This window comes from Athene noctua, chromosome 26 (genome assembly GCF_965140245.1).
Source record: "Athene noctua chromosome 26, bAthNoc1.hap1.1, whole genome shotgun sequence".
In the NCBI taxonomy this organism is placed as follows: Eukaryota; Metazoa; Chordata; class Aves; order Strigiformes; family Strigidae; genus Athene; species Athene noctua.
Window position 1 is genome coordinate 1731237 of NC_134062.1, and position 15811 is coordinate 1747047.

The 15811-nt window shown below is 47.4% G+C and overlaps 1 protein-coding gene across 1 annotated transcript; it reads right to left on the bottom strand.

The window, feature by feature from the left end:
- Positions 1 to 1075: 1075 nt before the first annotated feature.
- Positions 1076 to 12116, bottom strand: LOC141970676 (uncharacterized). The gene is made up of 6 exons (XM_074927430.1): positions 11927 to 12116; positions 5370 to 9903; positions 4484 to 4723; positions 3591 to 3747; positions 2497 to 2626; positions 1076 to 1465 (listed from the first exon to the last, which is right to left on the bottom strand). Exons 1-6 carry the CDS (start codon positions 12006 to 12008, stop codon positions 1314 to 1316), a joined length of 5295 nt encoding a protein of 1764 aa, XP_074783531.1. The 5' UTR covers positions 12009 to 12116; the 3' UTR covers positions 1076 to 1313.
- Positions 12117 to 15811: the final 3695 nt, after the last annotated feature.

The following is a 15811-nucleotide window of genomic DNA, read 5'->3' on the forward strand; positions in this document are numbered from 1 at the left end:
GGGCAGGCGTGCGGTGCGGAGGCTCCATTTCCCCCGGCTGTGGAGCCAGGGCCACTCGCTCTCCTCACAGGGCTGCCCTTCCCTCCGGGCGGCCAAACCCCGGGGCAAGGTGGCGAAAGGCCAGAGGAAGCCCAGAGACGCGAGCCCTGCCCACGGCCGGGGCACCACGGGTGCCGGCAACGGCCTCGTGTGATGGCGGCGCCGGTGCCGGGGAGGCGCCTCTGCCCGGAGCTCCTCCGCTCCTCCTCTCCCTCGCTCCTGCGCCGCAGCGCCGGGCCGTGTCCGCCTGCTCCGGGAGCCGCTGCAGCCCTTCCCTTCCCTTCCCTTCCCTTCCCTTCCCTTCCCTTCCCTTCCCTTCCCTTCCCTTCCCTTCCCTTCCCTTCCCTTCCCTTCCCTTCCCTTCCCTTCCCTTCCCTTCCCTTCCCATCCCTTCCCTTCCCTTCCCTTCCCTTCCCCACTCCCCCCTCGCAGCATCGTGGAGCCTTTCAAGCTCCAGGGCCGCGGCCCCCCCAGACACCGAGCGCGGACGGGAGGAACGGACCCCACCAGCAAAGAAAAATGGGGACCCGGCTCCTCAGCCCTAAGCAAAGCTGCCAAGCTCAGGGGCTGTTCCCGATCCACTGACTTGGGTGCCCTCAGTTTTCCTCACACTCTTCTCTGGGCTCCAGCGCTTCATTTCTCACCCAACGCTGCCTCCTGCCAGCGCTCCCCCCCTGTGAGCAGAGTGGGCAGCGAGGCTCCGCTCAACCTTGCCCCCGGACCCCCACGACACTTCCTCGGTGACTCGGGAGGTTGCGGGCTCACTCCGGCGCAGGAACAAAAGGAGGGAAAGACAGGCTTACACCTGAGACTGGGGGTCGGGGAAGGCAGCTGCTCTGCGCTAACCTCACTGAAGAGCAGTTTGACCTTGACCAGATTCCGATGTACCCCTGAGACAGGGAAGCTTTGCTTAAAGCAAATAACTCAAGGGGCTGCTGACCACAGAGCAGGATGAAGCAAGCAGGGAGGAAACTGGTAAAGGTTATCCAATGAGAATGGTAAAAACAACTTTTTGACCAATTATATTGTAACACTCTGGCACCTGAAATATATAAAAATACACGCTTTTAGTAATAAAAACCCTAGCTGCTCGTTCACCCATGTGAGTGTGTGCGTGTCACTTCGTCCGTCTCTACAGCGACAACTGGGGATCTTGCTCCCTGGGTCAGCAGAAACTCTACAAAAGCAATACAGTGTGCAAAGCAAAATAAGTTGCTTTTCTGATCATTGTAGTGGTGGTGTTGGATCTGCAGGACCAAGCAGCTGCTCCTAGTTCACAGGCCATGGATTTCTCCAAGTTGTGGACAGCGTATGGTCTTGGTTTTCTGTCTGTGATGCAGCCAAAGGCTTATGAAAGCACTGCCCAAGACGCCAAAGCCAGCGAGGGATCCCAGCAGAACGGGTACCAGCATGGCACTATCAGGACCTGGAAATAAAGAAAAGTGATCAAGCAGTGAACAGCGTTAAGAAAGGGAGGGAGAAGAATAAGGTGGTTAAACTCCCATTCATCCTTATAACGTGCCAAGCAGGTAGGGCTAAGTTTCTTTCCACAGAGTAGTCTGACTGGGTAGCGCATTCTCAAACACACGACCTTCTTTGCCGTAAGATCCCAGCAGTAAATATTCGTGGCATAAACAAGGAAAGACACAAGAAGTTAGGTGACTCTCAGGGATGGTGCCAGTGGATTTAAGAAGTCTCTCATGCTCATGATGTACCAGGCTCAGCATCACTCCTTTCCAATAGCTGGACAACATCTAATTATCATTAACCAGCTGCTGTATTTCACCGATGAACAGAAGGAAAAAAGAAAACGCTCCTGACTCATGATCAACCTCATTCTGCACCTAAGGTTCCTAAGTTAGATTGTTGTCCAGTTACCTGTGGATGGCGTTTCCTTGCTGTACCAGATAACTGCCTCTAAATATGCCAACTCTTCCCTAAGCTCAGTACGGAAAATGGCTTTATTGCTCTTTTATTCTAAAAGCTGCAAAGCTAACAGAAAAAAATATTTAAAAGGAGAACCCTATACCTTGACTCCTCGCATCTCATCTCACCTATAACCCAGCCACTTGAAGGAGTTAGCGAATATCTCAATTATTTTACATTCTCCATCCTCAGCCAACACATTTCACCAAAATACTACAACATGCAGGAAAATTCCTTCCAGCTAGAGGACATTCTACCTTATTTTTCTCCCCTGTCCTCCTCCTAAAGCATCAGTTCCTGCATTTGGCTGTGTCTCCTGTCTGAAAGTCTACTGGATCTGATACTGATTATCCATCATCACGTTTGGGATTTAGGAAGGCCAAAACAAAGGTGAGTAGTTGCTGGGATATAATCTAGTCATATCAGATGGCTGTCAAGAAAGCTGCTCAAAGTGTACTGTTTTTCTTACAGCAGGAAAAGTCGAACAGAAACTTCTGCAAGAGAGACAGAGAAGAAAAACGGGGCACCCACCTTCCACAGGTTTGTATAGAATCCTGTTCTTCATTCTTAAAACCGGACCAAATGAGATCAGGTTGTGCAGGTTTCCATAGCTGTTCCTGTCACTTGACTGGAGAAATGGCTCCACACTTTGAAAGCAGTCCTGGGAAAGACACGCGAAAAACACTTGCAATCGTACTGAGAATCTCCTGCACTAGCCACTGTGCACAGCCCACAGCAAGCGCAGTGCTGACGGGAGCTGGCCGCCTCAGGTTGAGACTTGGTCCAGCTCTGCTGTCCAGCAAGTGAGCTGCCTAATGCTTGGAGCAGCCCATATCTACATCTCTATTCCTTTTCCCTAGGGATCTGCAACTATTGCTACCATTTCCTATCATTAACTCATCTTCCAGACTTTTAACAAAGGGATTGACCACATCCTTCCCATGCCCATGTAACCGATTGCCTAATTCCTGCCAAAGTTTCTTAAAAGCAGGCTCAGCCTGACTGGCTGAATCTTCAGAGCTTTTCTAGCTCTCCTGTCCAGCTCAACCAAACTTTCATGAAACTCTCTTCCACATCCCTCTCAAAATGCTTCTTTGCACTACTTCTGTAGTCCCGTGCCTTTTAAATGCACAGCATGGTCTATGGCTAGGTATGAGGTGCTGTGCCAAGTGTTTCACAGAAACCTCATCCCTGAGCCCTCCAAGCTTGTGGAAGCCTGAAAACTTCCATATCCCAGAGCAGGACAATCCAATACAGGGACAGGGTTGAGCCCTTTCATGTAAATCTACAATGCAAAATTATATAGCTCTGCTGAGCCTTTTCCTTGTGATTTTCCTATCAGGTTGCTACTTGCTTATTTGTGGATATGCTTCTTATGCCGATTACATGTAAAGTGAAAATAAAGCACTGTGAGCTCAGTTAGCCTAATGGAGAGTAGAAATTTAGGTGGGGCTTCAGGAGACACAGAGCACACAGGAGATTAAGAATGAACTGTATGAGCTCTAAGAAGGTGGAGCTCTATAATCTACCATCAAGATTCTTTACTGAACTGACTGGACTTGCTGGAAGCACCAAATCTTTCCAAAAGCTCTTCAGAGCAGTGAGAAGGGACCAGTCCCACGTACCTGTTCACATCCTGTTTTGCCATGCAGACAGACATTGATCTCACAGTGCAAATAGGCCACCGAGTGATTCAGCATCTGGAACAGCTGGATGGTGAAGCTAGCACGTCTGGACTTACTGCTCTGCAGTAACTGGATGTGTCTGCATTCAGATGGCAACCTGGCAAGGACAAATGGCAAACAGTTTCACATTCCAGCTCTCCCTGACTAGAGGCAGGGAAGAGGAGGATCTGCTGACACAGGTCTGCACAAGTTCTAGGCCAGGTACCTACATCTGCAGGGTCAGACAAAAATCCACAAAATGTCAGCGTCCCTGCTGTGGAGGGCATGGTCCTTCCTACAGCAGCAGAATTGTTTCATGGAGGCTGATTTTACCACAAACATTAAAATGGCTGCTGTAACACAACAATCATTCCCTGACCTAAACAAATTCAGCAGCACTGCAGAGGTGCTCTCCTGCTATAGCCGGTATGGACAAATCAGAAAGCTCTTGTACTGGTGTCAGTAATGCATAGAGTTTCATGCCCTTGTGGTTTTATGAACATCAACTAATGAATCCTCCGTTTTGTGCTCAACCCAGAGAGTTTAGGCAAGAATAGCTGTGAGATGCTCATGGGGAAACGGAGGCTGGTGGAGAAGCCTGGCTCCCATCCTTGGACTGCTCTGCTCCTGCGCTGTGCTGTCCCCTAGCTGGAAGTGCAGGAGGATGCTGTGAACCTGACACCTGTGACATGGCATGGAGAAGCAAGAAGGCTTATTGACATAAATCAAAGGGTGAAGGGAGATTTTTTTCCCACGTGTGCGCGCGAGAGAGAGTCCTCTAAGACTCAGCCCATCCCCAGCCCAGGCCCGAAGAGCCGTGTGGAGCTACACCCATCCCTACAGCTGTGTCTGACCTGTGGAACAGGCAGCACATGGCGCCTGGTCCCCCTGGGCTGGCAGAAGGTGTCACACAGCACGACCGGATCTGGAGCACGGGCTGGCTGCTATTGCTCTGCACAGCGATTAGAGCCAGGAAAGTCTCTTGGGAAGGCGCCGACCCTTCGGTCTCAGGGCCTGCTTCTGCGGCTGGGCGCAGGCTCATCTGCACAGTGTAGTTCCCAGAGCCACAGACATCGTCACTCACAACTGCAAGGCTTTAAGGAAAGAAGGAAAAAAAGCTGAGGTCCAGCTAGGTTCCACAGCCTGTTAGGAATAAAACAGCATTAGGATGAGTTTCCTCAGTGAAACCAAACAGTAGGTTGAAACAAATAAAGAATATATGGACCCTGCCATGACAGAGCCTCCCGTGATCAGAACCACCTGCTGCCTCTCTGCACAGTCAAAGCATCTGAACACACAGGAACTCGGCCATGTTTTACTATGTGGGAGTATCTACCCTCTTTGCTAGCACATTTGGTCACTTAATATATCAAATGATATCAAATGATCCAGGCATTTGAAAATCAGGGAGCCTCTTTGCTGACAGTAAAGGAATGACAGAAGAATATCAAATGATCCCACTTGCAAAACTGCATGTAGATTGTTTGGGGGAGAAAAGGCAGAGCATGAAAGGCAACTGTGAAACAGAAAACTAGGTCTGAAGGAGAGTATTAATATCCAAAATGTGAAAAGACCCTTTTCTTTTTACTGTGATGTCACTGAGGAATGAACTCAGTGTTTTTACAACACAGCATATACCCGTGTTCCTGAGCCCATGGAGCAGTTTGGCTATTACCCACCCCCTCCTGCCTTAAGTGACACAGCATAAATATGCAACAGCAACTACACTGAGATAATTACCCATTCAGAATGGTGGCATCTGACTGCAAAACCCTCCTCTGACGTGAGTCGCTCAGCAGTGCCCTGGGCTCCGAATCCAGCAGCGTTAGAACAGTTACTAAACCTTCAGCTGCTTCTTCTGTTGCTTCGTTTGTTCTAACCATCGCCTCTGCCTCTGTGTTTGAGAACAGTCTCTCAGATTGTCCAGTGTTTGTCACACCCAGCAAGGAGTTCCCCTGTGGCATAAGCGCTGCCAGACTCTGAGAAGCATACACGGGGCTCTCTGAGGATGGAAGGAGCTGGATTAGATCTCTGGCTAGAAGCATCTCAGCATCATTGACAGCTTCTTTCTTGAAGCCAGCTGACTGATTAGTAACCTTATTTACAATCCTATTAGCAGAGACAGAAAATGCTTTTGTTGTAGATGACCCAGCAGCACGCGTAATGGCACCAGGGCTGGAATGACCAGTCTTATGTTCGATGTTTTCTTCTAGGGATACCTGCTCCAAAGAGTGTCTTGCTGATGTCTGATGTGATGAAGACACAGGTGCCCGAGTGGGCAGCTGGCTAGTGGTGGCTGCAACTCCTTTCACTACCATGTCCTCATCACTCTTTCCCAGTGATGTGGAGACCACAGTTGATTTGCTCTCTCTGGCAGCTGGAGGCAGCACCGCGTTTGGGTCAGATGGGATAGCTGATGTGAGCAGGCGAAACACTTTTTTGTCTGTAAGTGAAGTGGTGAGATAATCATTCTTAGCTGCAGAGAGAGAAGTCGTGGCTAAGGGAGGCTGTGATGTGGTCTGGGTCAGTTTAGGCTGTCTCTCAAGAGCAATAATAGATCCTGCAGACACCGGTGGTTGTAGTAGAGTTAAAATGACCTTATTCCCAAGATCTGCTGGGGGGGGTTGCTGCGTCCTCGTGTTAAGCATGGCTGACAGAGACACGCTTGTTCCCAAGGACTTACTGGTTTCTATTTTTCTTGCACTTGTGCTGATTTCAGTTGGCTTTGTATTTTCTCCCATATTGGCCTGTGACAACAGTTTAGTAGGGGCTCGATGGATTTGGTCATGTTTTGTGGCTGATAGCAGGGAAACACGTGTAGACACAGGTGAAGCAGGACTTGCAGGAGAGCTGATAAACATCCTTGGATGGGTAATCGTAGCCAAAGGTTTCCCAGAAGCTGCTGTTTTCATTTGGACCTTTGTTGAAAGTGAAGTATGCGCTGGTGCTATTGTTGGTCTCTCTGTCACTACAAAGGGCTTAGGCATAACGGGAGTAAATTCCAAGTGTTTAGCAAGATCAGGTTTTACAGAAGCGGTGAAGGTTTGTGCTTCTTTAGCACACACAGCGACTCCTCCTGAACAGGTCGTGCTGCCCACTGCTGAATCTTTGCCATCATTTCCAGCTGGAAGCACTGAGAAAGCTGATGGTGTGCTGGGTATAAAGTGAACTTGTGATGGCAGCTTTTGGAGTGACTCAGGACTTAGGAGACTCTGTGATGTGGACTGCAAAGGCATGATGCTTGTGACCCTCTTTAATGGGTATTTTATGGTTCTAGCTGAGTGCAAAGGCAAACACTCCGTGCAGTGTGCACGGACAGGGGAAGGTGTCGTCACTAAGCCTTGGTGATGGCCCGTAGTTTGCAGCGTTAGTTTCTGACTGTGCTGCACCTCATCTACAGTCTCTGTGACAGTAAGTGGAGGTTGGGCAGGCATTTGAAAATCAGGGAGCCTCTTTGCTGACAGTAAAGGAATGACAGAAGAATGTGGCTTTCCAGCAGTGAAAAATACTCCAGGGGAAATACGGTGGCTATGCTGTGCAGACACCACAAATGGTGGCGCGGTGGAGGTGAAAGGCTCCGCCAACACACTGTTAAGTAAAAGCAAATCAGTCCCCCTGGCATCTTGGGAACTGGGAGCGGGTACCTGCATCTCTTCGGGCAGCCTGTGCAGATGCACGGCCTGCACTGTAGTGCCAATTCTCATCTGTGGGTCCAGCAAATGATTTGATGCTGAGGTAAAAGCTGGAAACAAACTAGTGATGGCTGTATAATTAGGATTAGCTAGCACTGGCTGAGAAGTTACTTCTGCTTTCTCTGCTGGTTGGTTAGATGCAGTGGAGAGAGTAGTCTCAGACCTTGGAGACTTACTAGTGTGATAAGAGGAACTAGTTTTCATTGGGATATCATGGCTGCTTTCAGGTGTGCCCAAACTGAGATCTTTCTGGTTTGTGAACAAGAGGGCAGTTTTGTGGTCATCTTTAACCTCAGGAGAGGGCATCATCTGTAAATCTGGTCTGTCAACTGGCAGAAGTATAAACACAGGCTTAACCAGAATTAAGCTAGGAGGAGTCAGATTTTGAAAGTTTGCAAGGTCCAGCACTGAAGAATTTGGTGCTGCCAGGATTTGCTGAATGGAAACCAGACCCCCACCACTGGTATTCTGGAATTTTGTAGGTAAAGGGGAATCTTGCATGGGCTGCAGGCATATCATGCCATTAGCACTTTTAAGCAGAAAGGACAAGAATGGGGATGTAAGCACTCTAAGGTGATCGCCTCTGAAAGCACTGAGGTTTTTGGGAGCTGCGTCATGTGACATACCAAAGTGCTGCACTAGTGCTTGTGCCAGATACGCTGGGATCTCATCAGAAACACTGGGCACCATCGGTTCAGGATGCGCTGTTGTTGAGCTGGACTGGCTTCCCTGTTCATGGAGTGAGGGCAGTTTTGAAGCAAAAGCTGCCAGGCTGCCAGCCTGCTGGATCTGGGAGGCTGAAGGGGAAAAGCTGTGAAGAGGAACTTTCTGGTTCACACTGTCACGCAGTCCAGAGGGGCTGGGGACTGGGCTGGCTTGTGGAGTCAGTGGGGAAGAACCAGTTTTACCTGTCTGTTGTGGGAGACTTTTCTTTCCCTTGGAGTCTTCCACCATGCTCATCTGCAACATCACAGGGAAGGCTTCCAGAGATACAGGATGGGCAGAAATGCCTTGAACCCAAGACACAGAACCAGTAGACATGGATGAAGTTGGTATATGACGTCCTCTCTCAGAGGTGGGGATGCCCATTAGCTGCAATCCAACATAAGCAGGAAGAGATGTACCTGGTGGCTGGTGGGTGGAAGCATGAACAGGATCAGAAGTGCTTACAGGCTGAAGGACCGCGTTCTCAAAGGTAGATGTACCTGGAAAGAGTGCAGATGTTACTCCTTTTAGCTCTGTAGTAGTTTGGGAGAGTTTTAATGTGGAAATCCATGATTGGCTTAATGAGGATGAATTAGCAGAAGCCTGTGGGCTCTCAGAGGATCTGGATTTTTCAGGTTTACTTGTCATCATCTGATGATCAGTATCTCTTTGCAAAACCAGAACTGCAATTTCTTGATAGCCGTTGTTGGTTTCTTGGGAAACATGTTGTTTAGTACAGTTGAGAGTCCGGGACGAAGAGAGGGGCTGTTGTCTATCAGTTGTGCTGATGGGCCCTTGAAATGGAGATGGAAGTAAGTCATCACGAACTAGAGCTTCCAGATGTATCAATAGTGAAGAAGAAAGTACGTTGCCTTGTGGGAGTGACTGAAGAGCGGGCAACTGGGTTGGGTATCCAGAACCATTTATTACAGCTGTTGTTGAGTTTCTGGCTTTATTGCCAGAGAAAATAGGGGAAAACTGAATAGCACTTGTCTGTGTCATTCTGGAATAGACTGCATCAAGGTCCCCTGAAGCTGGCTTTTGTAGGAATGCAGAAGTTGTAACTTTAGCATCCGTGCTCTGAGTCTTCTTTGGGTATGCAGGTGTCACACCAGCTTTGCTGTCAGGCTGGACTTGTGGATTTGTTTCTTTTGGCCTTTTGGTAGTGAGAGGCATTCCTCTTGGTAACCAATCCACCCTTGCACCTTCAAGAGCAATCCTAACTCCAGTGGGAAATGGAGACGCTTCTATTTCTTTTCTTGGAGGATGAAAATTTACCACAGAAGTCAGAAGAGATGTTGTAGGACTTGGCACCTCCATCTGCTTGATAACAGGAATGGAAGAGACAGCTGTAAACTCGGGAGAGTCTTGATGAGTCCCTCCACTGAGAAAGGGCTGGGGCAGCCCAGCGCCAGAGCTGGTGGGACTGGAACCAGCCCCAGGAATATTTTTTGGTTTTCCTTGCAGTGACCTGTCTGGATGTTCCAGATGTGTGGTAGCCTGTGATCCTGGTGTGGAGACAGACATGCTTATGCTACTCAAGAGCTTGCTAGGAAATGTGTGTCCAGCCTGGAGTTTTGAAGTGGCTGCTTCTGTTTGCAGTTGCTCAGGCACCTCCAAGTTTGTAACCAACTCCTTTGGCGGCTCGGCTGTTCTTTTTGCAGCTGTCTCTGTATGGACAGGAATGAAGTCAACTGTTGTGTCATTGGCAGGATCAGGTGCTGCACTCTGAAAATTTAAGGTCACCTCATCCGAGTTATCTTCTGTAATGGAAAACACTTCACTGGGCACTGGGCTGATCTCAGCTCTTGGCTGTGCTTCTCCAGGAAAGCTCAGGCCTAATACTTCACTGACATGATGTTCGTTCCTGGAGGCACCTAATGAACAGAAAACAAGCTCTTTGCCCATTCAGTGGTACACGTACATGAGCTTTTAACAGCATGAAGCAGCACTTTGCAGCAGGCTGAGCAGAAAACAGGAAGATAAGTGGCCACCGGCTCCATTCAGAACCATGCAGGAGGAGGATGGGCAGCTCTGGCACTGCCATTCCTACCACCAGCTGCTATAAACTTGACACTTCATCCTCCTGCTGTACTTGTGCAAAGCATTAACGAGCCAGAGAGGAACCCGTTAACTTAACTGTACAAGGATATAAATGACAGCTGAAGATGCAGGGAGAATGAAACCCTCAGGCTGCCTGAGGACAGGCTGGTAACTCTTTAATAGCAAAGCAAGACTGAGATCTACACGAATGAGCTCACTCAGCTGGCTCTCCTTAACCACTCTTCCTTCCCCCAATATCCCAGTCCTCTGATGAATTTCCCAGTTCATAGTGGGTGACCAGGCAGGACAAAGCTAGTTTGTTTTGTGGAGGTGACACAGAGCAGACACGGTAACTCCCGTACTTCTAACTTCTCAAATCAAAAGCAGACACTTTGTCATTTAAACAGGCAGACCTACAGTTTAAAAGGCTATTGTTTTATCCACACATTTCACTTTTTTCTGTCTTCACGTTCAGAAGGCTGACATTCCCAAGTATAATTTCCAAACCATGGACTAAAATCTTAATGTACTTTCCTCTCCAAAAACTGCAAGCATTTTCATTTAGGCACCTGCCAGCAAATACATCTAAAATCTAAAAAGTGATTATGCAGTTAAGTGTTAAGCATTCAAATTGGTTTGGTTTTTTTTTTGATAAAGGCAAAGCAGAGTTTACCAGTTTCACTTCAGATGAAATCCCTGGAGTTGGCATCCAAGTGTAGTGCCTTAAGAAGAGATTACAACTCCTCAGCGGTCATTTTGAAAACCAGTACTGCTCTCAGTCAACAGTGAGCAGGTTAAGCTGATATAAGTGAACCAGAAAAGCTGATATATTGCTAAACCAGAAGTGGAGGTTAACGGATGATGGAGACTGGTACATTGAATCTATAAAATATTTTGAATTATGGTTTTGTATAAACAAATGAAACTCCCACAGTGTAGCCTCAACTTGGCAAAGCAACACAAGCGACCTGTCTATAAAGAGAAGCACCCACAGAACCACGGTCTTGTATAAAACAAGTGGTGTAAATATCCACAAATACACCTTGCAGGGGGATAAGGTAATTAAACATAACAAACAAAGCGCTCAAAAAGAATAGAATTACTAATTAGGTGGAAAATTCTTTGACACCCCTCCCCAAGTTTATCTCTACTGAAGAGAACAGTCTGCCTGAAGACACAAGACTGCTTTCATTAGCCAAGTTAATTTTATGTACACTGGCAGGGTACGCTCACAGGCACGCAGTAAGAGGTAGAAAGCAAAGACTGAGTGGTTCCCCGCAATGAGAGGCAGCAGCCCTAGGAACTCATTTGAGGCATGACAGCATTTCAAACTCAGCGCTGATTTCCTGCTGTCAGAAATACTTGGCAGGACAGCTGTTCCCAAAGAAAATGCAGAACAATGTGTTACTGCATGGTGAAGAGGGGAGTCCATGCTTCGTGTGATAAACAGTGGTGCCTGAAAAAGTACATTTGGAACAAGGCTTCAGCAGACACAAGTTTGACCCTCAGTTCTGCTGTGGAGCTACTCTGTGAAAAGTGCCACTGTTTTTCCCTTGCTTTCCCCCACCTGAAGGAGACAATATAATCTCTGGGGAACGGACTGTCTCTTAGCTTGGGTAAGCAGCACAGCTATGTCCTGATCTGGGGCCACTAATGCTCCCACAATAGAAACCATTTAAACCAAATCTTGAGCCTCCCAGCACAGCTGCACAGAGAGAAGTTGCTCCTTCATGTCATTGTTGTCACACACCTGAGCCTGATGGCACAATATTTAGCATAGTTTTTCTGCTCACTGATAACAGAGGAAAAGGCGGCAGAAAGACAGCAATTGAGATCAGAACAAAACACATCACTCACCAGATAAATCCAATAGTCCAGCTGCAATCAGAATACAGATGGGGAATTTTTCCTGCATCTTGTGAAGCAGCTCCTGAGTCATCCCAGTAACAATATATTCAGACAGGAAACAGCTCACTAAGGAGTTACTGCTGCCTCTTAGCAATGGGCATTTGTCGTGTTTGTTCTGGAAGGACAGAGTGTTGGGTTACTTTATAAGAGCTTAGGCCAGACAGCAACCAATAATCTGTTAAAAAAAAAAAGAAAAAAAAGGCAGCCTGCACCAATTGGAATCAATTTTTAACAAAAGAGAATGTGCTCACAGGCGTGGCAAAGATGGGAACTATGACTGTAAACACGAGAGGTTGCCTATGCAAGGCAGCTCTTCACCTCTAAAGAGATGAAATGCTACTTGCATACTGTGTACGGTTCTGGGCCCCACCATTTTAAAAGGTACTTGAATGCATCCGGCAGAGGCCACCGCAGGCGGTGGCAGGGCTGGAAGGACTGTCCTGTGAGCAGCGGCCCAGGGCTCCGGGCTTGGCTGGTCTGGAGCAAAGGGGCTGCGGGGCGGCCTCACGGCGCTCTGCAGCTCCCGAGGAGGGGATGGCCGAGCTCTTCTCCCCGGGATCAGTCGTGGGATGTGCGGGGACGGTTCGGAGCTGCCTCGGGGGAGGTTTAACTGGACGTGAGGGAGGATTTCCTGACTGAGAGGGTGCTCAGACACTGGAACAGGCTTCCTAGAGAGGGGACCGATGCCCCACGCCTGCCAGTGTGTAAGAGGAACAAACTTTAGCTTTTGTTTTGCTCTGAAGTGGTCAGGCAGTTGGACTAGATGACTGTAGGTCCCTCCCAACTGAACTGTTCTATAATTCTGTAATTTTAATTCTACCCAATAAGGGTCAGAAGGTTTTGCCAGTTTGTGCTGAGACATATATACACAGGGATGAGTCTGGATCCCAGAGAGAGACACTTCACTAAAGCAGTCCATTTCTGTAGGTGTTCGGCTCTGTGAGCCCAAATAAGATGGACATTTTCTCTCTGTGAGCCTCCAGGGAGGGTTAGGCCACAGAAGAAGGCTGCTGGTGGTGCTGCTTTTACCACTCTATCAGTCCTGCTGGATCCTTTCTTCCCTAGGCCTGCAAGCACTGGCAAAGTGTGTTCTTAATTCAAGTGACATGGGGAAAAGCCAACACACGCTGAAGCAGATTACGGTAGAGCGACTAACCCCAAGTGGCTCAGAGCAGCCTGAAGTCATGTTTTGGTGAGACAGGAATCTGATCCACACTGAAAGAAGCAGCATGACAAACGCTTAACGACCACACGATTTACACTTTCATAATAACCGAAGAAGAGACCAGAGGCTTCTTGGGCAAAGTCGCAGCTACACCCCTTTTACCTTTAACCACAAGGCCCTAGTGTCCTTGCAAATATTCACCTGAAGATACTAAGCAGTATACATCAGGCATCTTTTTAGAGCCAAGGCACCTTCACACGCACAAATAGCGAGCAAAACTCTTGGAGATGGGAAATTTAGAGCAATGCAGGTTAAGGAGATAAGAGAGAACATTATTACACTGCCACGACTGTGGCGAGTGCAATGGAAATCATATGTCAAACAATGAGCAAATGTCAGATAAGGAGCGTAATGACAGCTCAGAAAAGTACTGCAAAAGACACCAAGGACGAAGTGATTGCTCAGGGGAAATAACAATAAACCATTATCCATCCTTCAGCAAACTGAAAGTGTAGTCTAGTAGATAGTACAACAGATTAGGTGCTGACAGACAGCAAGTCCTAGCCATGTCACTCACCTGAAAGTGGGAACCAAGGTCAGGTCACTTCATCTTTTTCCCCACTCTAAGTTGTCCAGTATCTCAGCTGGCATTTGTACAGCACCCTGACACACAGGGCCCAACTTTAGTCGGTGTCTCTGCCCCAAACCAGCACACAGTAATTTGCCACATTAGCCAACACATTAAATGCTTTCCAGAAGGCTCCGTTTCCAGAAGTTCCACATCTTCAAGCCGTGTTCTGCTTTTTACACTGGTTGACAGTCTAACTGTGGCCTGGTTCTGTCTTCACACGCTGATAGTGAGGCCAAGTCTGTATTACCGTGTTACTCGGACTGGCTGTTTTGCATCCTAGGTACTGCAATCAAAGTCTGTGATCTGCAGTTCAATCCCTATCACATCGTTTGACAGACAGAAAATAGCACGATACATGAGCACGGATACCAGACCTGTTACTGTTGAGACTAAACAGCGTGAAACTTCACAATTATAAATAAAGGAATAATTCTACTAGAAACAGTAGCTAGTGTGCTCATAGCCTCTGCAGACCACTTACCCTCGAGAGGGCACGGCTCTCTTCCCACAGACTGTCACGAGTTACACCACCTGAATAGTGGCCAAGACATATTCTTGAACCATAAAATCTGGTACAACTGTTTTAGAAGTGTAAAGATACTCCAGAAGTGATCTATAAACCCACGGCAGCTCTCAGGTGGGATCTACCGGCAGGTCGGTTGTTCTTCAAACGGGACTATAGCGTATGCAAGCTCAGTGCCCCTTCTGTAACTGCTCGATCGCTCAGGTCCACTTCCCATCTCCAAAGGGCAACAGTTCCTGCTGCTAACCTGGTGCACTTGTAAAAATTCTGCAATAGTAATTCTTTTTGAGGACAACAAATCAGTTCTCAAACACCTTTTGCAGAAGAAAGTTAGAGAAAATTCTCTTACCTGATCACCATTTTGTTCTGCGGACAATAGCAACTCTTACGTGAAAGGTTCCATTAAGCAAAACCCAGCTTGTCAGTCAAAACCAAGAAAGATCTTTAGCTTTTAGGCTTTTAAGATGATTTCGACTCTCCTGTAATTTTCTGGTGACACATTACACCTGCTGTTCCCCTCTGACATCCCGTCTCTGTAAACATAAGATTCAGTAACTTTTCTTCCCTAAGACAATAGTTGGTGTTTGTCTGGTTTAGAGCGTAGTGCGTATTTGGACTTGAACCCTCCACACAATATTTGTTACATATTTGTCTCGGCAGGGCATAACTGAAAGGTAGGAGTTTAAAAAAAAAAACAGTGTGATTATCATTGTGTGCTTTTCACTGTGAGGGGAGAAAAACCAGGTACAAGAGAATTTCCTTCTTCTGAAGTGAGAAGATGATTTAGCTACTATTTAGAAAAGGAGATGATATAGAATTTGTCAGCCACTGTTCTGAAGGGACAAGATTACACACAGAATAGACACCCAAGAAGGCAAACTGAAGAGCCATTTTAAAGTCAAACATGACCGGCCTGTGCTGCTTCACGGAAATGTAATATATTCTTTTGTTTCCCATGTTCAAAATCAAGGCAAAAAGACAGAAGTATTGTATTTATGGCCAAAGTCCTTGTTTAGCCCAAGTTCTACAAGGTTTTAGGACAGGTTTGTGTCTATGGGCATCTGTTTATTTGTGAAGAGACTGTTAACTTTGACTGCCTTCCGCCAGCAGTAGGGCAGTTGCTGTTCCGTTAGCACCGCCAGAGTCCTCAACAGATACACCCTCCACGAGCACCTTACACTGCCTTCCTGGAAGAACACGTAAGAGGGAAGAGCAATGCATTAGTGCCTTTCTTTTCAAATTACACTTGCCATTAGTAGTAATTAATTTTTGACCTCTCTGGAAAAAAAACAGATGCTAGATAGATGCTGTTTAAAAAACAATGAGTAACTGTAGAGGAAATCAGAGATGAACAGAAGGGGCCATGAGAGTAAGTCAGGAAGGTCAGCTACTGTTCTTACTCCCCACAAAAGACCAAGGGATACCATTAAATTTACAAAGACAGTAAGTGTCATGCTACTAAAATAAACAGCCCATCATTTGTGTACAGACCTCTCTCACAGGTTACCACTAGGA